At 40.3% G+C, this 22,204-nt stretch overlaps 1 protein-coding gene across 2 annotated transcripts in view; it reads left to right on the forward strand.

Annotated features, from left to right (window-relative positions):
• Positions 1-22,204, forward strand: part of ARHGAP6 (Rho GTPase activating protein 6) — a 472,720-nt gene that overhangs the window by 307,770 nt on the left and 142,746 nt on the right. The window contains exon 6 of one of the 2 annotated variants that reach the window (XM_044911567.1): positions 2,320-2,339. The exons of the other annotated variant lie outside the window; for it this stretch is intronic. Coding sequence (XP_044767502.1) covers positions 2,320-2,339 — 20 coding nt within the window. The remainder of the gene's footprint in view (positions 1-2,319; positions 2,340-22,204) is intronic. 2 annotated transcript variants of the gene reach the window in all.

The following is a 22,204-nucleotide window of genomic DNA, read 5'->3' on the forward strand; positions in this document are numbered from 1 at the left end:
GTGAAATATGTTTCCATAGTAGCTTTTCTTTTTTAAAGGTTTTATTTATGTATTTGACAGAGAGAGAAACACAGCGAGAGAGGGAACACAAGCAGGGGGAGTGGGAGAGGGAGAAGCAGGCTTCCCGCGGAGCAGGGAGCCCGATGCGGGGCTCGATCCCAGGACCCCGGGATCCTGACCTGAGCCGAAGGCAGACGCTCAACGACTGAGCCACCCAGGTGCCCCTCCATAGTAGCTTTTCAAAGGAATGTTAACCTTGGGGCTATCTATTGAAGTCACAAGCTAATACTTCTAAAAATGCCAATCTTACTTCTTCATAATATGCAAATAACTTAAAAATTATGATTCATTAAGAACGACAAGGGTCTTGTTGCTCTACAATTATAATCAAGATAGACCTATGGGATGTTGCAGCAGCTACAGTGGGCTTCAGGGAAAGAACATGTGTACTGTTAAGAAAATACAACTCTCCACCTGATCAGAAACGAAAAGATGCCAGTTCACTGAGACATTTAAAAATGCATCTGGTGGGGTGCATGTTGGTTAAAATGCAGTTGGTTAAGCGACTGCCTTCGGCTCAGGTCATGATCCTGGAGTCCCGGGATCGAGTCCCGCATCGGGCTCCCTGCTCGGCAGGGAGTCTGCTTCTCCCTCTGACCCTCTCACCTCTCATGTTCACGCTCTCTCTCATTCTCTCTCTCAAATAAATAGATAAAATCTTTAAAAAAATAAATAAATAAAAATAAATAAAAATGCATCTGGTCAGTGAGAGAGTTGATGTTTCCTATGGTACCTGATACACATTCTTCAAGTTAGAAGTAGATGCTTAGATGAAAAATGACGGGAACCAAATTTTTTCCTCACTTCGGATACATTAACATATGATTGTGGAAGGGTGGATAGATAACTAAAATTTCAGCAAAATGTGTTGCCTATCTATACAATAACACACATAATTCCTGAACTAATTAGAGTATCAGCCCAGGCGGCCAAGTAATTTTAAAGTATGGAATTGGAAACCTATTCTGGGTGTTTCAAGAATGAGTCAGTTATTCTTTCAGTCCATCAGCCAGTGACCCTTTACAGACAGCAGTGATTGCGATGGCATGTTCTGTGATTGTCCTACACTAGCCTAAAGTTAGATGTTATAGCATATTTTGTAGGTGAAAAATCTAAACCTGAAAGTGGCAGAATTCAAGAGTACCCGTACCTTACTTTCTACAGTGAGAGCTCCAAGAAACTAGAATATCCCCTTATCTCTGCCTCTTAGATGTTTTCTGAAGCCCTTGATAGTGAAGACTTTGTTATTTCTTTCTAGAGCCTGGCACACTTCCTAGTACATACCAAGTGATAATTGCACATTCATTGAATTTACTTAAGTAGGTATATGAGAAGTCTGTGCATTCCTCTATTTCATGAATTTCAAAGAATGTATTTCAGTCCCACTTAAATTTAGGATCCTCATAAAGAAAATCCTAAAGAGGATCCAGTCTGTACTGTCCAAAGTGCAAACTTTTAATTGTGAGCAAAGGACTAAGAAGAATAAAGGGCAACCACGGGTGAATTTTCCAAGAAGTAAACACTTCTGTTGTGCTGGTCTTGATGATATATACGGCGGTCAGCAGTGATAAGACTCCCGAAGGATAACTAAATAACCTTGTACTGTAAAATATACTATCAAACTAAAATTGCTAAGAGAACAAATAAAATCTAAGGATTGAAAAAAAACCATAACTATTAGCATAGTTCTGCTGTTGTGTGTTTAAGAGCAAATCGGGAGGTTGCTATGGCATTGACTCATGCGTGCATAGCAACAGAGCGAGCTCAAGTGATTCAGCTCAGTAAAAGAGGAAATTAGCTCACCATTTCCCTTTCCCCAAATCAGAGTCAGATATCCAAATATTTCATTTTGAAATGGTATATCCATCAACATGTTCTAATGGATAAAAGTCAATAGTGCGGGCTGGGGGGAAAGGTCACAAGATGAAATTCGTATGCCATGTGCTTACTTTAGAGAATGCAACTCATGTCTAAAGAATCTATTAACTATCTGTGAATCCTGCTCTCTCCCGATAGAATGGAGTTTCTCAGTGGCATATGTTGGGTGACTATACCATGATGAGTAATAATTTGGCAAAAGACAGCAATTTATCAGCCCATATAACTTTGTTCTAATGAAAGTTGATCATGATAATATTTTGAGAAAGAAACATTGTTCAGCTGTGAAACTATAATTCTCTGTGTGTAACAACCCTCCAGGGAAGGGGTAGATTTTGCGAGGGTAATATGTGAAATTTAGTCATTATCTACTGCACAAAGCAGAGGTCAGCCGTGGGTGTGTATGTGGGAGGCACCATTATGAAATCAGCCCACAGCCACTGCATCCCTGGGGTAAGCCAATACAAACAGAGCCAAGTGTCCCAAGTGCTGACATTTTATCACATGATTATTTTAAATATTATTTTAACCACTGTCTTTTCTTGTATTGTTTATCCTCCACATCTTGAGTTTGTTTCCGGTTTCCTTTCTTTAAACTGATAAATGAGAAATGAGGAAGTATGGTTTGAGTCAGTACTTGACCACGAACACGGGGAATTAATTGACCCCCCGCTTCCCAAAAGAGCCCCGAGCCTGTGAAGCTTGGATTCTTCAATTTGCTCTGAGTTGACTTGGGTTTTGGAAATGCCATAATTTTATTCATTTGTTTTTCAATTTATATACAGTAAAATTCATCTTTTGGGGGGTACAGTTCTATGAGTTTTGATAAATGCACGATGTTGCATAACCACCACCACAATCAGGATGTAGAAGAGTTCTGTCACACTCCCCCAACCCCCAGCAAATTCCTTCATGCTGCTTCTTTATAGTCAACCCCTCCCTGCACCCCCAGGTCCTGGCAACCACTAATCTGTTGAAGTCATTCTATTTTGACTCTTCTTTGTTCCTTCATGCAACAACCATTTATTGCGAGAACTGTGTTCTGGGCTTTGAGGTGTTGGGGATTAAATGGCAAACAAGACTGACGTGGAGCTTTTCAATGCAGAAACAAGACAATGAACAATGATACATCAGTAATTCCAGGTTGTGGTAAATGCTGTGTAGAAAATAGATTTCTGTGATAACAGGTATCAGAAGATGGACTCTAATTTTAGATAGAGTGCTAGAGAATGTTGCTCTGAGAAGGTGGCATTTAATCTGAGGACCGAAAAGAGAAGAAGCCAGCTCTGTGAAATGGGCAGGGGGTGAGGGCACACGGGGCAGTCATTCCAGGCAGAAGGAACAGCATGTGTGACGCAGGGTCTGGTAAGAGAAGGGAACATAAGGTGCCGTGGACAGATAGGCAGGGCCTAGCTAAAGGGTATGTACTTTATTCCATTGCAGCTGGAAGCCATTGAATCGGGATGCATCTTTATTTAGGGATGATTTGATTGATGTTTTGAGTTCTGTGTAGAACATGGATTATTAGAGAGTGAGAACGGATGCAGGGTGGTCATTGGGCCACGGCAACCATCCAGTTGACTATTGAGGGGGGATTGGGCTTGGGTAGCAGCTGTGGAGATGGAGAAGGGATGGATTTGCAATGTATTTTAGAGGTAGAAAAAAACAGGACTAGGTGTTTAATTGGCTATGGGATGGGAGACTGATGAAGGAAAAGAAGGAACCAAATGCAACTCCCAAGTTCTTGCTTGAGCAACCAGGTCAGTGATGCTATTTACCCACATGAAGAAGATATTGAGAGAGAAACAAGATTGTGGTGTGGGGGGAATTAAGTTTGGTCTCTGGACAGTTTTAAGGAGAGAAACCCACTAAATATCCATGTGGGGACCTGAAGCCCCTAAATGGACATATGCCTTTAGAATTCAGAGGAGAGCTTGGAGCTGGAGAGAGAAATTTATGCCTTCATTTAACAATTATTTATTATATCATTAATATAACATTTAAATATATTTTATATATGTATTGTTAATATACTTTTGATGTATTAATATTAATATAATATTAATCCATATCATACATATTAATTTAGTCACTGACATTTCTTGAGGGCTTGCTATGAGTCAGGCTTAGATGAAGAAATGGGAATACGATGGTAAAGAGAAACCTACGTGATCTGAGGCAGGCTGGCAGGAGAAGACTTCGTTAAATAGTCGCACACGTGTGTGTAAAATTAAAGTGACAATAAATTCCACAAAGGAGAGGCTTCTGTGAGGGGGCACAATAGAGAGATCTGACTTAACTCTTGGTGGTTTGGGGTTCAGGAGAGACTTCCCCCCACACTGGAGGATGAGGACGGGGGAAGGGTACTGGGTCAAAGAAAGAGCATGGATGAAAGGTCATGTGACAGAAGACCAGAGATTTTGGTTCCCAGATGTCAGATCGACTGTGATTCCAATTTAGAAGGCCAGGAGTGCACCCCAGATTTTCACAAGCACTTCAGGCAATTCATTTCTTTTTTTCAATTTTTTTTATTAACATATAATGTATTATTTGTTTCAGGGGTACAGGTCTGTGATTCATCAGTCTTACACAATTCACAGCGCTCACCATAGTACATACCCTCCCCAATGTCCATCACCCAGCCACCCCAGCCCTCCCACCCCCCACCACTCCAGCAACCCTCGGTTTGTTTCCTGAGATTAAGAAGCAATTCATTTCTTCAACAAATACTTCTTGAGCACCAAGGTATGCCTGGGACTCTTTCAGGTTCTGGGAATTCAGCAATTAATGTCAAAGGTTTCCTTTCCTGATGGAGCTTATTTCTGGTGAGTCTGACTCAGGAGGTTCCTAGACCCTGAGCACATCTTGTGAAGGTTTGACTGAAGAGATACTAACCTAGAACAGAGCCATGAGGTGCACCATCATTTGGAGCTTGAAAAAAGGAAGCGCAGCAGCAAAGAAGCAAACCCAAGTGGCTAGTGAAGGCAGAAGTGAGGAAAATGATGTTTTTAGCAAAAGCTAGGAGAGGAAACAGATGCAAGATGGCTGGGTGAGTGGTCAGCTCAGTCTAATGCTGCTGTGGAATCGGGTGAATGAAGGCAGAACGATCCCCCACCCCCGAACTTCACAACATGGTATCGTAGGCAATCTTGACCAAACCAGTTTTCTCTGAATAGTGGAAGCAGAATACAGACTGAATTGTATTAAAGAGTAACTGGGAAGTGAAAAATTGTACAGTGAGAAGACATGGACAGTTAGAAAGTAGAAACTTGCTGATGAATCTCGAGAACTTTGCCTTCAGCTTGGGGCTTCGTCACTGTCCTTTAGGAAAGAGTCTTGTGGCAGTGGTGAGGTTAAGCAACTTCTTTTGGCCTAATTTGCCCATCGTAAAGGAGGAAAGTCATAATTCATTCTAAGATTGAGATTACTGAGGATGAAATGGGGTAGTATATGCACACAGTGAATACTCAAGTAATGGCTTGCATATTTAGAGTGTTTTCAATTGTACTTTACACATGATATGAAATTCTCATTAAGTAACATTAAATATCAAGTGCAAGCAAGAATAAGATCAGGATTATTATTATTAATTGATTGTCAAGGGAGGAATTAGGGGAGGTCAAGTAACTTGCCCTAATCACACTGCTACTAAGCTGTGGCCCCTAGATTTGAAATTCACATTTTCTGACTCGGTTCTATGCTGTGTTTGCTCCATTTGGTGTTATCATTTCATTCCTCTACAGATTTGTGATCTGCTTAAGTAGACACAGAATGTTCATCCACTTTGTATCCGCCCTCCCACTTCATTTAGCCCAGTGTCTGGCATAGGCAGCGTTCTCCATCGCAAGTGGCAACGAAGTGAAGTTCCTGGACCCTTGGTCCAACCTTCTTGAGCTGCTCTTGTTTCTGATGCTCCAGTTGGTATTCAGGAGAAATGCTTTTGATCTCAGACACCCAAGCTAATTTGGGTTACACATATCAACAGTGGAGAAAATGGGATAAACAGAGTAAGGGTGGAGAAAGTACTTAAAAGTGATGGTAGAAATGGCATAGTGTTAGCAGAAAAATAATGTGTATCTTATTTTATTGAAAAATAAACACACTAACAGTAAAGCATAAGGAAGCAAATAAAATTAACCAGTTTTTGTTAGGTGTCATTCATATATATATATGTATGTCAAATATATTCCATCCTGGTGTATTTTTCCCCTCCAAATAGAAATCCTGTGATTATCAGTAGAAAGTACCAGTAAGAAGATTACCCAGAGGGTCAGAGATCAGGAAGCATTCTCAGGACCCATCAAGGAGCCTAAGAACAGTGGGCTCTAGGAGTCTCGTGGAAAGCTTGAAAGATGTCTGTCACCTATTGAAAGAAAAGACTTAAGAAAAGTAGACTTACTCTGTACACGTCTCCCTGGGATCTTACTTACGGGCTCAGAGGAACTGCCTAGAACAAACATGTGGAGAATGCCCAGTGATTGTACTTGGTTCCATTATTCCCCTGCAGTGGCAAGAGTGACCTGCAGAAGCTGTGCTTTCTGGGTCATCTCTACAGTCTTTGCGAGTATTGCCTGGAAACTAGAGAAGGGAAATAGAGCCAGACCACCCCCCAGATTCCTTCCCAAATCTATTGGATTGGGTCACTTGAAACTGCCCTTTTTATAGGTCCAAAATTATCAAATGTTAACCATTTCGTATAGTCCAACCAAAAAGTATGATCCTGATACCATAAGTGAAGAGGTATGGATGGAGGGAGATTCTTGTTGGTTTAAAGTTGGATCAGTTGGTAGAAGTCTGGAACCAAATATTAAGGCCTCTCGATTTTGTGAGCCAGAGCCAAGGCATTTTTGTTCCCGACTCCATTTGAATAGTATCTTGGATGAGAAAATGCCAACATCATCTATTTATTACCTTCCATGCTTAGATTATCTGAAAAGAAAGGAAAAGACCTTTAAAGCTGGAGTGATTGTCTAGACAGTCCTAAAATAGCTGCTCCCAGGTGCAAAGGAAGCAGTAAAATGCAGACAAAGCATGAGGATCCTTTGCCAAAAATACGGTGTTTGAACTTTCATAAGCTCCCTGTAAATTCCAAAGGAGAAAATGGCCAGGAGACTAAATCCCAATAATTACGATCATTAGTTACTTTAATTTACCACCATTTACTTCACACAGAGGCATTCTCTGCAAGCTAAATTAAATGAAATATTTTTTTGAGATAATCATTTGGATAATTCAGAGCTAAAATAGTCCCAGCTAAGATATTTAGCTGACTGAAACACCTGTGCAGGCTTTAATTTAAAATATGCAGAAAATTGACTGCATTTTCACTTCACTGTGGGGGTATTGTAATACAAAACAAGGTGGTTTATGTAATTCCCCACAAAGTCATATTACATTGTATAGCATGGGTGTAGGTAATAAAATTGCATTGAATCAAAAATGCATTTCTGGCGAAACAAGCCATGGTGTGGTCATACCACAGAATACAATTTGATCATAAAAAGGAATGAACTATTGATACACACAACAACTTGGATGGATCTCAAGGACATTATGCTGAGTGAATAAAGCTCGTCAAAAAAAGCTGCAAGCCGTATGATTCCATTTATATAACATTCTTGAAATGACAAAATTATAGAAATGGAAAGCAGATTAGTGGTTGCCAGATTTAAGAAGGTGTTAGGTTGAGAGGGAGGTGAGAGTAGCTATAAAGGGGCAGCATGAGGGATCCTTGTGACAATGGAATGTTCTGTGTCTTGACTGTTGTGATAGTCCCATAAATCTACACATGTGATAGAATTGCATAGAATTACACACACACACACATTCACACACACAAATGAATGCATGCAAGGTTGGTGAAATCCGAGTAAAGTGATTGGATGGTATCAGTGTCCGTTTCCTGGCTGTGACATTGTACTACGGTTACACAAGATGGTCTCTCTGGGGGAGGCTGGGTGACAGGTATGGGAGAGCTCTCTGTATTAGTTCTTTTTTTTTTTTTTTTAAGATTTTATTTATTTGACAGAGAGAGAGAGAGACGGCGACAGAGGGAACACAAGCAGGGACAGAGGGAGAGGGAGAAGCAGACTCCGCGCTGAGCAGGGAGACCGATGCGGGGCTCGAACCCAGGACCCTGGGCAGAGGCTTAATGACTGAGCCACCCAGGTGCCCCTCTCTGTATTATTTCTTACAGCTGAATAGGAATCTACAATTATCTCAAGATAAAAAGTTTAATTTAAAAAATGTATTTTCTCAAAATTGTTGAAATTTGGTCAAACTCTGGATATTAATGTTGGAAGAGAGTCTCCTTTAGGTATACAGTCCACTAGATATCAGATAGAGGACCCTCTGATATCACCAGCAAGCCAAAACCACACATATACCAGTGGGTGGGGTTTCTGCACTGTGGACAAGGGAATGCATGCACCCTTTAGAACATTTTAGTTTGCTTTGTGTTTGTTTGCATCATTAAAATTTGCAAATGAAGGTGAATGTATACATATATCTCTACGATTCATCAGCATTCAAATACAGGAATAAACCAGATGTCATGGGGAGGCCCTGTAATGGGAAGTACACGAACCAACTGGATAATTTGAGTTTATTCAGACAAGGCATGTTTCTAGGGGACAGATCTAAAAGGAGCTTGTTAATGAAAAGAGTGGTAGCAGAAAGGGCCACCAAGTACGAGCAATGGTTCTTCTGAGACATTCGCTAAACCTTTAAAATCTGTTAAAGGGACTGAAATGAATAGACTGGAATGAGAGGTAAACACATCATTTGGAAATATACTTGGGTACTTTGTTCTCATTGGTTTAGCAATATGCTCAATTTTGTTTGTTGTTATACATAGCTTCACAGTTAGTCTTAAAGTAAACCGTAGCCAGGTATGTCTCTGATTTCTCTGTAATCAGTTCCATTTGCGCAGGGAAGTCCAATCAACAAATAGTTATCAGCTATCTTACCCATGACAACCTTGGGTGAGGTGGCATAGCGGGATTAGACAAAAGTGCTTCTCTGTGATGGCCTCAGACCTTCAAACCAATAAAGTAGAAGAATAACACGTGGTAAATCAATTGCAGATACGTAGCATTTGAATTCGCATGGATAGTTTGGTTAGTGGGCCTGATTAAATAGCTTTACTTTGCAGCTCAAAGAGCCTTGTATTCACTCTGCCTGCCTGTCTTCATCACAGTTTTGTCATTAAGAGCATAAGCAGTTGGCTCCTTTCTTTTACTTATTTTATTTAACAATCTCTTCTAAAATGCTGACCATGTGCTAGAAACCATTCTAAGAGCTTCATAAATATTAGTGCATTTTAATTCTCCAAGCAAACCTAGCTTATTTGCATTTTGCAAATGAGGAAGCCTAGGCACAGAAAGGCTAAGGAAGTTGCCCACAGTCACCCAGCCAGTCAAGTATGATTCCCTTTTAGGATTTACCTCTTGACACCAATCTCTATGATCAAGCCATTAGTATGTGTTCTACTAGAGTCCTAGGAGGGCCTAATGAAGCTGATTGAGAAAGGAGAGGAGAGGCATCCTTCTGATATGCCGTGTCTATTCATTCCCTCATTCAACTTCATTCCTTCATTTGGTTCTTCCTCAAATGTTTTTTAAATGCCAGCCGGGGTCAAAGCATTATGATGGGCGATGCAGACAAAAATATGATTTTGGTTCTCATAGAATTTACATGCTATGTGGGAGATGAGACTTGTTACACAAGTTTTTTTGGATGAAAGGCCTTTGGGGGCAAATGTTCTGACAGTGGCCCGGATAAAATGTCTATAAAATGTCTAGCGGGGAGCAGATAAAGCAAAGATTGTCTTCAGCTGGGGAAGAAAGGGAGCATCATCAGAGTTGGCCTGGAAGAAATGGCACTCGAGCGGATCTCCAGAAGAGGCAGCGAGCGTGTTGATACGCGGGAGGGAAATTCAGCTTGCTGGTCTACTAGGGACACGTTCCTGAAAGGGAATGTAAGCGCTAGGATTGGAGACTCTGGTAGTGGCAGAGGGGAGGTGAGGAAGGGAGGATAGGGAAGTCTAAGGAAAATGGGGACTACACTGAGGGGTAGGTTGAGGCCAGCATGGTGGGATCAGCCCATGTGGGTTGTGCGAAGACCTGAGGAGTTGCCGGTTGTCCTTTTACAGTATGGGGAGCTGTTGAAAGTGTCTAGGCAGTGGAGTGGCATCAGGAGACTTCTGCTGGCAGTGAACAGGAGGGCTTCGAGGAGGAGAGGCTTCAGGTGGGGAGACCATCCTGTCACATGAGTCCAAGCAGAAGCGTATGAGGGGTTCATCAAACATGAAACATAGAATCACCACACGACCCAGCAGTCCAGCTCCTAGGTGCACACTCCAAAGAAGCAATTCTACTCCTAGGTATATGTTTCAAAAGAATTGAAAACAGGTGTTCAAAAAAAAAAAAAAATACTTGTATGCGAGTGTTCATTGCAGCTCTAGCCACCATAGCCAGAAAGTGGAAACAACCCAGGTATCCATCCACAGATGAATGGGTAAACAAAATGCCATCTGTCTTTACCATGGATTATTGTTTGGCCGTAGAAAGGAAAGAAGCACTGATTCATGCTACAGCAGGGGTGAATCCCTAAAATGTTAGGTCACATAATGTATGATTCCATTTATAGGAACCATCCAGAATAGGCAGATCCATAGAGACAAAAAGATACATGAGTGATTTTCAGGGGTTGGAGGGAGGGAGATTGGGGAGACACTACCTAGTGGCTCCTGGCTTTCCTTTAGGGATGATAAAAGTGTTTTAGAGCTAGACAGAGGGGGTGGTTACACAACACTGTGAGTATCCTGAATGCCATTGAACAATACACTTACAAATGACTGGTTTTATATTACGTGAATTTCACCTCCATAAGAAACAAAACAAAACCGAAAAGCCTCTGTGGGCCTGGGCCAAGGCAAGGATGTGGGAATGGAGGGGAATAAGGGAGAGGTCTGAGAAGCCCCTCAGGAGAAGTGGCCAGTTTCGTGGAGGCGATAGGGGAGAGATCCTGAGGTTTCTAGCCTGAGTGCCGAGATGAATGGTGACACCATTTGCCACGTGACTCACATGATTAACCAAATCTATTCTCTTCACTTTGACTCTGCCACTTCCTAGCTCTGGGTCTATGGGCAAGTTTGTGCATCCTTCTGCCTGTAAAATGGAAACAGTGGTGGTGTTGTCATGATCAAGTGAGTGAACATATCTGGAGCATAGAGCTCAGTGCCTGGCACACAGGAGACCCTCAATTAATATTTGTGAAATGCCTAAAGGACCACGTCTGTTTGTTTTTCAACATAATACCGTTTTTCGTAAAGATGCCAAGAGGGTAGTCGCTATGCCTTCTGGAATTCTAAGACACGTGCGTATCTCATTACCCTTGACAAATTTGCTGGGTTCCCCTAGGATTCTGAGGTAGCATGGTGGAGTGCCCTGGGGGCTTAGAATTGTGTTTACAGCAGTGGCTGGCCCATAGGAAGTGCTAAAGAATTGTTAGCTTTTGTTGTTGTCATTGGGGTGGTGGTGGTGGTTATAAACTGATGGCCAGAGTCCGCTTGGGAATGTACTTTAACACAGACACAACCCTCAGACACCTGGTCTTGGAAGGAGCTGGGATAGATAACAGAAATAAGGGTTAGCTAGTTGGACTATTTAATTACTAAACTAATCAATTCATTAAAACACCTGTCAATGTCCATACTTAATTTCAGGTAGGTGAGGGGGAAAATGGCTTCAGTTTTCCAATTTGTCATTCTTCCTAGCTAAACAAACAGCTGATGATGATAAGAATGTTAGATTATTGAATACTCAAGGCAGACTTGTGAAATATTGAAAAATGACTACTCCAACGTTAATCCATAAAATCCTGACCATCATGGAGAAAACTAATGAATCATTCCCCTGACATCAGCTCCAGGAACTTCCTGTAATGCTCTCCTAACCCCCGTGTCAGCCTTGCCCCCTGTTCTTGTGTAGGTGTAGCGGGATTAGTTGAATTACAAAGATGCTAGAGCATCTTTTTCCATTTAGAGGAAAAGCCCGTTTGTTTTTTTTTTTTTTAAGATTTTTGTTTATTTATTTGACAGAGAGAGACACAGCGAGAGAGGGAACACAAGCAGGGGGAGTGGGAGAGGGAGAAGCAGGCTTCCCACTGAGCAGGGAGCCCGATGCGGGGCTCGATCCCAGGACCCTGGGATCATGACCGGAGCGGAAGGCAGACACTTAACGACTGAGCCACCCAGGCGCTCCGAAAAGCCCGTTTTTAACCGTTGGCTATTTTAATGAGTTACCATAATGCCTCTATGACTATCAAATTGATTGTCTTTCACAGAATTGGCCATTTTTAGCCTTGGGAGATTTTGATTAGAATATTCAGTTACTTGGTCTGAGGAACAGCCCAGCTGTGGGTTAATGTTCTTTGGACTGAATGTGTTGAAAATTAAAATTAGAATTTTTGTACACCAAAGCCTTGGGTGACTTTTGGCGACTTCAGGGCACCAAAATAACTGGATTTGGAGCTAAGTTGTACTAAAAAGATTTTCTACTGCTTTCCACCCCATCCAGTCACCCCATCCAGTCTTATGCTGGTCCATGAAGTCATTGGGACGTGTTCCTATAAAATAGCTGTACTACCACACGGAATAATGAGGCTCTGATGTTTGCGGATAAAGGTACAAGGTTTGGAAATGATTTTGGACAGTCTTTTATTCTTCCTTCAGTAAAATGAGAACATTATCACTAAGCTAATACCAAAACAACAGCATTCACAAAACAAAAGTGATTTTCTTTTGATGGAAGGGATTCAGTATAAACTGTCACTGAATGATGTTTGAATGGGTGTCACCTTAATGCATGTCCAGAGAAGCAGGCCAGGGGCTGACTAAATCAGCAATGGTTGGGTTGATGCTTTTGGCCATCCCTGTAAGGTGCTTTTCTAACAGAATAGATTAACCAAAGATTTGAGGTAACTTCTGCAGTCACAGAGCCCATTGCAAATGAAGATCCAGTCTTTTTGTTTTGATAAACACAGCCTATTTCCCTCTCTAGCCCAAGATTACACTCAAAAGCAGGTTGTGTTTGACTCAAAATTCTTAGGTACCATTGTGAAGTCAGGGTCAGATTCAATGACTCATATCTTTTTATCCCAGCACCTGCTTTCCTGGCACCTAGAGGGATTGGTAGGTAGTCACTAAATGAACTTATAATATCTATGTTTTGGTGCAGTGATGTTTCTTGCTTTTCTTTTGGTATCCAAATGCCTCTATACTCCCCAATAGCGGCCCTCTGGATTATGATACTCACTTGCTGTGCCCTTTCCAGAGGTGTTTACCATTTTCAAACTATTTGGTACTATGTAAAACATCCAGTAACATCAATTCTCTCCCAAACTTTTAAAAAAAGATTTATTTATTTAGAGAGAAAGAGCCTGTGAGGGAGGGGCAGAAGGAGAGGGAGAGAATCCCAAGCAGACTCCATGCTGAGCTCAGAGCCCGACACGGGGCTCGATCTCAGGACCCTGAGACCATGACCTGAGCCGAAATCAAGAGTCAGAAGCTTAGCCGACTGAGCCACCCAGATGCCCCTCTCCCAGTCTTTAAAGGGCTGAACTCAGTTTGGCCTTAAAACAAAAGAAGTGGATTACAGTCATGTTCTGTGGTGATACAACATAGTGATATATTTTGTCCTGGACTATTTGAAATTCAAGAGGAACTTTTGTTTTTCCTTTCAAGTCTTTGAATGGAATGTGTGAGCAAGATTTTCTTTCTTTCTTAGAAGGAGTGAATGCCAGATGCCCTTTGCTTACCTCAGTTTCTCACTCCTTACCTATTCAGAAACTTGAGACCTGTCTCCTGAGATGTTGATAACCTGTAATCTAAAGAATACCATAGGCACTCAAGAAAAGTAAACACACAGGAAACATTTTTTTCCCTTCCTAGCATGAAGTTTTCTATTTTTCTTTCCTTTGGGTGGGATATAATACGAGTAATTTATACAGTGCTAGTCCCTAATGTAAAATTATAAAGTAATTTATATTTAGGAACATGGTTTTTTTTTCTTTACTTATTGTGTATTTATTGTGTAATCAACAAATTATTTGTGTCAGGTCTATCCTGTGATTTAATCAAAGGGTCTACCATGGCATTTCTTTGTTGAATTAAAAAATGGTTTTATTTGGAAAAGATACTCTGACCCACTGAAGACAAATTGTAGTTGAAGTTGAACAAGTGTTTAGTTCACGATAAGGCATTTGCAGCTGTAAGCAATCATATTACTCTGCCATCATTTCAGTTTCGTGGAAAATTAAGATGTTTACTTAGGGCTGTTAAAAGTTTGATTTTAATAGCAATTCCCAAGCAGTACAGAATATCACTTACGGCTGACATCAGGGGGAAAAAAAGACAGTTATTAAAACTCTTTGCTTATGCTTTAGCTTGTATTGATTTTTATGATGTGGTTTTTTTTTTTTTTTTTTTAGCACGTCAAGTGAGTTGCGTTTTACAGGGAAGGCATTGCTTTGACTCAGTATCCAAGTACATACTTGTGGCTCATAGAAGATAGATTCAATTAGAGAATGACACTGCAAGGACTGCCCACTTGGGGCTGCTTCGACTGTCCCCTCAATCTTCCATTTTCTTTCCTGCTCCATAAGATGCCAACAATAATAGCAAGAGGGGATAGTTAAAATTCCACCTGCCATGGAAGGAGAAAAATCTCTTTGGTAAATATCACATGCTCCCCAAAAAGGGACTCTCATCACAGTATCTTGAATTAGGTGCTTCTTGCTTTGTTGCGCAGATTAGACCAGGGTTTCCCAGCCTCACACTATTATTGATTGACATTTGGGACCGATCTTTTTCTTTTACTGAAATGTAGTTGACGTACAATGTTATATTCATTTCAGGTGTACAGCACAGTGATTCAACAATTGTATACATTACACAGTGCTCCCCACTTATGAAGGGCTGTCCTATGCATTGTAGGGTGTTTAGCAGCATCCCTGGTCTCTATCCACTAGATGCCAGTGGTGCCCTCCCCTGCATTGTGACATCCATAAATGTCTCCAGATATTTCCATCTGTCCTGTGAGGTGCTAGGGCACCCCAGCTGAGAACCACTAATCTAGCAAGAGCAGTATAGCTTTTCTTTTTATCTTCTCAATTTAAAATTCTTTTCTTTTTTTTTTATTCCGTTCAGTTAGCCGGCATATAGTACATCATTAGTTTTTGATGTGGTGTTCGGTGATTCATTAGTTGCGTATAAGACCCAGTGCTCATCACAACAAAAAGAACTTTGATCTAGGATGTTTTCCTCTTTCAAATTGAGGTATCTTTTAGATCATTATGATTTCAACAATAAGTGTCAAATAATTACAGAAGTCAAAATTTAGGTTTGAGATGTTTATTTGTGTGGGAATGTGAGTAACATAGTGACAGTATTTTCTGAAAGAATAATTTATATGTACAGACTAACAAATATTTTTTTCTGACTTGTGCATTTAATTATATGAGATGTTTTTTGGTGATATGATAATATTATATTTAGTGATAAATGAATCATCTTCATGAGAAAATTACAAAAAGAAATGAGGAAGAAATGAACAATTTAGAAAAAAGTATAGCTTTCATATTTTTCCCTTTATTATTGACGTAGGTGTGTTGTCACCACTTGCTCAAAAAACAAAACACATAGATACAGAGAACAGAATGGTGGTTGTTGGGGGGTGGGAAGCTTCACATGGTGATGGACATTAACTAGACTTATTGTGGTGATCATATGCAGTGTATACAAATATCAAATCATTACATTACATCGTACACTTGAAACTAATATAATGTTATATGTCAATTATACCTCAATAAAAAATTATTCTTAAAAACTTCCAGTAGGGGCGCCTGGGTGGCTCAGTCCGTTGAGTGTCCGACCCTTGATCTCAGCTCAGGTCCTGATCTCAGTGTTGTGAGTTCAAGCCCCATGTTGGGCTCCACACTGGTGTAGAGCCTACTTAAAAAAAAAATTCCAATATTTCTTGTCAAATTTGAGTAATTCCTCTGCATTGCCACTGAATGTATTATAATTTTAGTAGTTATTGATAAGCATTTTGATCTCCAGATTTGTCATCATTAAACAATATAATCACATATTTTTAAATAAACTTAGCCAAAAAATGTGCATATTTTCTTTATTTGGAATATTAATTTCTCAGGTTAAAAAACTAAGTAGAGTCAATAGCCTTTGGCTTTAAATATACTTTCTCTTTTTTCATTTTACTAGCAAGTTCTACTAAGACAAAGTTTAAGGGCAAAAATCTCACTTAAATGGTTATTGTAATTGAGGATTTCTGTAATAATTTCACCAGGGAGGTTTTCCCCCCAGCTGATTACTGAGTAATTGATATTAACTATCAATAGTTATTTAAGATACATCTGATAACTAATGACAAAATCTTTAGAATTACAGGGTATATCATCCTCAGCAATATTACTCTGAGATTCTCTCTTTAAACGGGGTAAACAGACTGTTTGCCTTCATCTAAAGTATAACAATAAGCAACACAGTTTCTATACAGTTTCCAATGCTAACACAGTCTGTGCTTCCATTTTGAAGAGAGCTTTATGTAAAACAGTGATAATATTTTGGTTTAAGCCCCAAATCACAAATTCGGGATGAGAATCCTTGGGTATTTTCATAAAATCATCAGAAGTATTTCAGTACATTTCTTCAAATGGTTATACCTAAGAAACAGTCACTCCAGATTTGTCAATCTGTTGTGATTAAATATGAAAATTTGTATACAACACGTTGGCAAAATTCACAGAATGAGTTCTGCATGAATATAAGATTTTGGAGAGTTTTATAATATTTATGACATTAGTTGATCAAATAAGCTTATGTAAACATGTGCTCCCAGTGCTTTTCACTGGGGGGAATTTTGACCCCCAGGACACTTTTGCCAATGTCTAGAGACATTTTTGTTGTCGCAGTTGGGAGGGAATGGTTTGCTACTGGCATCTAGTGGGTGAAGACCGAGGATGCTGCTAAACATCCGTCAGTGCCCAGGACAGTCCCCTCCAACAAAGAATATTCTGGTCCCAAATGTCAAGAATACCAAGGTTGAGGAACTCTGTACTACCCTCGATGATTCGTGAAAATGTCTTTCTTTATTCTCCAGTCATCTCTTGAGATGTCCCTCAGACCTGAGACACTTTGCGACTCTGCAGTTGGCATCAGTGTCTCGGTGGGCGTGCCAACTGTCCTACTCATGTATGTCCCATCACAGTACAAAGACAAGATAATCCCTTAATACATCCCTTATCTCATTTTCCAGAGCTGTCATTTTAACTGCGGTTCCTTCATAATGATTTCTCAGTAAGATACGAGCAGCTTTGATATTTATGGTCAGTTTATATTAATGATGGGAGTCAAAAGTTTTACTCCATTCCTGTGACAAATGTTTTTGAATTTCTGATGCAAGCTTGTTTTGAATAACTGCTTTGTGTTTTATTGGGGCACAAGTTTGTTTTTAATAGGATTACATTTAATTTGAAAATGAGTGTGTGTGTGTATGTGTGTGTGTGTGAGAGAAAGAGACAGAGAGACAGAGAGAGGGATGGAGAGAGACAGAGGGAGACAGAAACAGAGAGGAATGGATAGAGACAGAGAGAGTGAGGGAGAGAGACAGAGAGAGGGAGGGAGGGAGAGAGATGGAGGGAGAGATCTGTTGAAGTTCTGGGAGCTAAGATTTGAGAACCAACAGATTTTTAAAATGCATTCTTTTTTCATTCATTCATTTTATTGCAAAGTTACTTGTGAGTAGCATTTATCTCGCTATTTTTATTTATAAAATATTACATTTCTTTAGAAAATATATTAATTTTGGAAAGTGTTTGCTTTTCCTGTCTTTTATACTGACTTTTACTTCAAAATACCATTTTGCAACTCAATTTGTGCCTAATCGAACATATTTTTAAACAAATTGAAACTACAGGCCAATTGCTGCATCTAAATACTCTTAGAAACAGTCACCATTTCTCCTACTGCAATGCTTCCAATAAATTCCAATAAATTCTCTCCATAGCACAATCTGTGACAAATTACCTTTTATCAGACATATCTTTAGCACCAAAAAAAAAAAAAAAAAACAAAACCAAAAACCCCACACCACTTACACGTATCTACAGCTGTAGATGCTAAAATGCAGATTTTTTTTTTTTTTATTACTACAGCCTAGGAGTTCTTCATTTGGTGACCTTTTAAAATGACAGCTTTATTTCAATGTTTTCTGACTATATCATTTATTCAGTGGCTATTTCCTGAAATATTTGCAATTTGGGGCATTTGGAATATTTAATGGACTGATATAAATTGGAATTATTTCACAAAATCTGAGGCTGTGTGCATACACATCCATCAGTCAATCAATCAAAATATCTATCTATCCATCCATCCATCCATCCATCCATCCATTCATCGATATACTAAGGGAGAAAGAGATATTGTCTCTGAACTGGCCAAAGCACACATCTTCCTTTTCTCTTTTAGGGCACAAGTTTTGTCCCTATTCTTCCATCTCCCGTGTTCTCCCAACGTAAAAGACATCTGTGACAGGTCGCAGGTGGCCATCATTAATAATCATTTCAGTAGTGAAATCCATCATTCTTGGGATCATTCCCTCTTGTTGCACATTACCTCCTCGCTCCAGAAAGTCTTTGCTTTGGCCTCGTCTGTAAACATGTACCTCCCTTTTCAATATCTGTCTGCATTTCACTTCCTGGAGAAGTAACCTTTTGTTTCTCAAGGATTTGAACAAATGGAATATGAAGTTTTTCCCGACTGCGCCAGCACAGAGTGACTTTTTTTTTCCCTCAGTCTTGCAACTGTTTACCCACTAAAATTAACAATTACATTTCCTTGTGTACATGTCTTGTCTCCCACTAATTGGTACCTGCTGAGGTCTGAGACTGCACAGCCCATATTCTTTTAACTTGACCCTGAGGAGATGCAGGCCTAGCTTTTATTTAGGTTAAGGTTGGCATCCGGGGAACTGTGTTCCCATTGCATGCTGCAAACATGAGCCATCATAACCCTTAAATCAAGCGCTGTCAAACGAACACAAGGAAGCAGGCCACAGAGCTGTCTCTGAGAAGCTTTGTTCTTCGAACCACACCTCGAATATAGCTAACAATGTTGACATCCAGCAAAGCCAAAATTGACTTGAAGTAATGTGGTTGGTTTGGTACTGTAGACAATGACCGTAGACCTGAAAAAAAGAAGTTCCGAGAATAACATCTGCTTTTCTGTGTGATATTTTCTCGCCGTTGTTTAGAGAATTATAAATTGCTTTGTCAAGAGCTTGTTTACAAAAGCTTGGCCAATTTCAAAATGAAGCTGCCTTTGAGTCGTCCCTGTTTCATCTCACTATTTGGAAAAGAAACCTGAATTGTTAAAATGTAAATACATCAAGTTAAAAGCCAAAGGCAGTGAAAAGCAAGTCAAAGCAAGAAATGGACCACAATCGAACCATTCTCCTGGGAGGAAGAAGATACATGGCAATCATTTTTACATCTGACAATTTTGTTACTCAATTAAGTGGAAAGAATTGGAAAGCACCGTAATATCTGTTTTCTCTCATGTGTGATGCTACAGTTTATATTGACAACTGATGATAATGGAAATTAAAGTATGTGAGAGTAGCCATATGTTCCCTAAAACATAGATCGGTAATGAGATAGAGGTGAAGATGGAGGCATAAGTGTAGGCGACGCTTCTGGAAGTGTAGTCTCCACACCAGCGGCATCTGCAGTGCCTGGGAGCTTATTAGAAATGCAGAACGTGGGCGCCTGGGTGGCTCAGATGGTTAAGCGTCTGCCTTCGGCTCAGGTCATGATCTCAGGGTCCTGGGATCGAGTCCCGCATCGGGCTCCCTGCTCCTTGGGAGCCTGCTTCTCCCTCTGCCTCTCTCTCTCTCTCTCTCTGTCTCTCATGAATAAATAAATAAAATTAAAAAAAAAAAAGAAATGCAGAACGTGATGGGGATTAAGGAGGGCATGTGTTGTGATGAACACTGGGTGTTAAATGCAATGAATGAATCAAGGAACACTACATCAAAAACTAATGATGTACTATACAGTGGCTAACTGAACATAATAATAAAAAAATAAAAAGAAATGCAGGGGTGCCTGGGTGGGTCAGTTGGTTAAGCGTCTGCCTTCAGCTCAGGTCGTGATCCCAGGGTCCTGGGATTGAGCCCCGCATCGGGCTCCTTGCTCAGCAGGGAGTCTGCTTCTCCCCTCCCTGTCCCTCTGCTGTTTCCCCCACTTGTCTCTCTGGCTCTCTCTCTCTGTGTGTCAAATAAATAAATAAAATCTTTAAAAAAAAAAAAAAAGGCAGATCGTGTGCCAGGTCAGAGATGTGCTGAATCAGAAACTCTGGGGATGAGGGTGGGCGAGTCTTGTGTTTGAACAAGCCGTCCAGGGGATTCTGGTGCATGTTCGAGTTTGAGAACCACTGACCTGTAGATGGATGGATGGATATGGAAGTACAGTCACAGGTACGGATGTAGGTACAGACAGAGGAACAGGTGTAAATACAGACACGGATACAAACATAGATATCGATAGACAGGCAGAGGTGTGGCTATATATGTAAATACAGACATTTGGAATTGCCACCACAGGATTTCTGCAGGGGAGCAAATTATTTCTTTGTACTAGGGATCTGTTTGGGTAAAGCCTGTTCTTTTTCTAGGCAATGGCTCTGTGACTTACAAAGTGAGAAAAATCTGCATTTGTTGAACATTTCTCCATGCTGTTCATCTGGTGTGCGCCCTGTCGCGTCCGTCGCTGGGGCAGCTCCTTCTCTGAGAGCCTGGCTTGCTCCTCCCCCGCCTTTGCGCTCCTCGAGGCTGCTATCTGTGATTGGATCTGCAAGTGAATGGTAACAGAATTTCTAAGCCGGTGGTATCCTAAGCATCTGGTCTACTTTTCCGATTTCTTTTGTGCTTGTGTCTGCCCCTCCCGTCTTTGGTTTTGAGCATTATCTACCTTATTTTCAGCCAGCCATTCATATGAAGCACTGTTTACAGTGGGGATGAATTAGAAACAACATAAAGATGTGATAAAAGGGAGTTTTAAAATACATTATAGTAGATTTCAAAATAGTATGATACCATTTGGGAAGAAAATCTCAATATGCTAGAAAAATATTTGGGAGAATAGTCACGAAGACATAATCAGTGATTCTTGGATTATAGATTATTTTAATATTATTCATTTTGCTTATTTCTGTAGTTCTGATGTTTTTGGTTAGGAGCTTGCATTGCTTTTATAATAGGCAAAGGTAATATTATAAATTAACATACATAAAACAATAAAAATAATAAAAGGAAAGGATTATGATTTTATCTTCTTCTCCCCACTGCACCTTGATTTTAAGAGTCCATCAATTATGTCAGTTCTATTCGTTTATCAGTTTTCACATTAAAAAAATTACTGTTGGATGGTACAATTAAATGACAACTCTGCCCACGGAAATGACAGGAAGTCCACTCTAAATAGATCATTGATTTAGTCATTAAAACCATGTAGAACTCCTATTTAGGGAGAAGGGAATATTTAAGTGTATGTGGCCATAAGAAAATGTCTCCCTTTGCTTTTTACGCAAGATGTATGGTGACTTGTCATGCTCAGGAAGTGTTTTGAAGTGGATAATGGCTCTTTTCCTGATATTTGGAGTCATGTGGCTTAATCCTCTTTTGGAAGCCTTCCTTTGAAGATAAACATAGGCATTGGTTCTCGCTTAATTCTCCTTCCCTAAAATCCCTTTATGCTCTAAAATTCTACAGTTCCATAATGAGTGTGGATAAGCCGCAATTAACAAATGGGAAAATGAGCCATTTTATTTTTGTCCTGCACATAAAACTGAACCCATAGGATCTTGCCCCAAGGTGGGACCTAGGTTATTTGTCCAAGCTCTAGGATGCCCCAGGATAAAGCTGTGTGCTATGTATGAACTGTGATGGTGGACCCCAGATCACTTTGATGCCCCTGGCAGATAATAACAGCAAAATCCACTTAAATCAGCTTAAATAATTGGGAATTACACATAATCACAAGTATGGTGGGTTTCATCCAGCCACTCTGGATCTGTTTCCTGCCATTTTCTTCACTTTCTGTTCCTCGAAGCATCTCTAAGCCGGTATTGAGAGAACCTGCGGCAGTTGAGATAAAACTGACAACGTTTAGGCCAGTGGTT

Source organism: Neomonachus schauinslandi, chromosome X (genome assembly GCF_002201575.2).
Source record: "Neomonachus schauinslandi chromosome X, ASM220157v2, whole genome shotgun sequence".
NCBI lineage: Eukaryota > Metazoa > Chordata > Mammalia > Carnivora > Phocidae > Neomonachus > Neomonachus schauinslandi.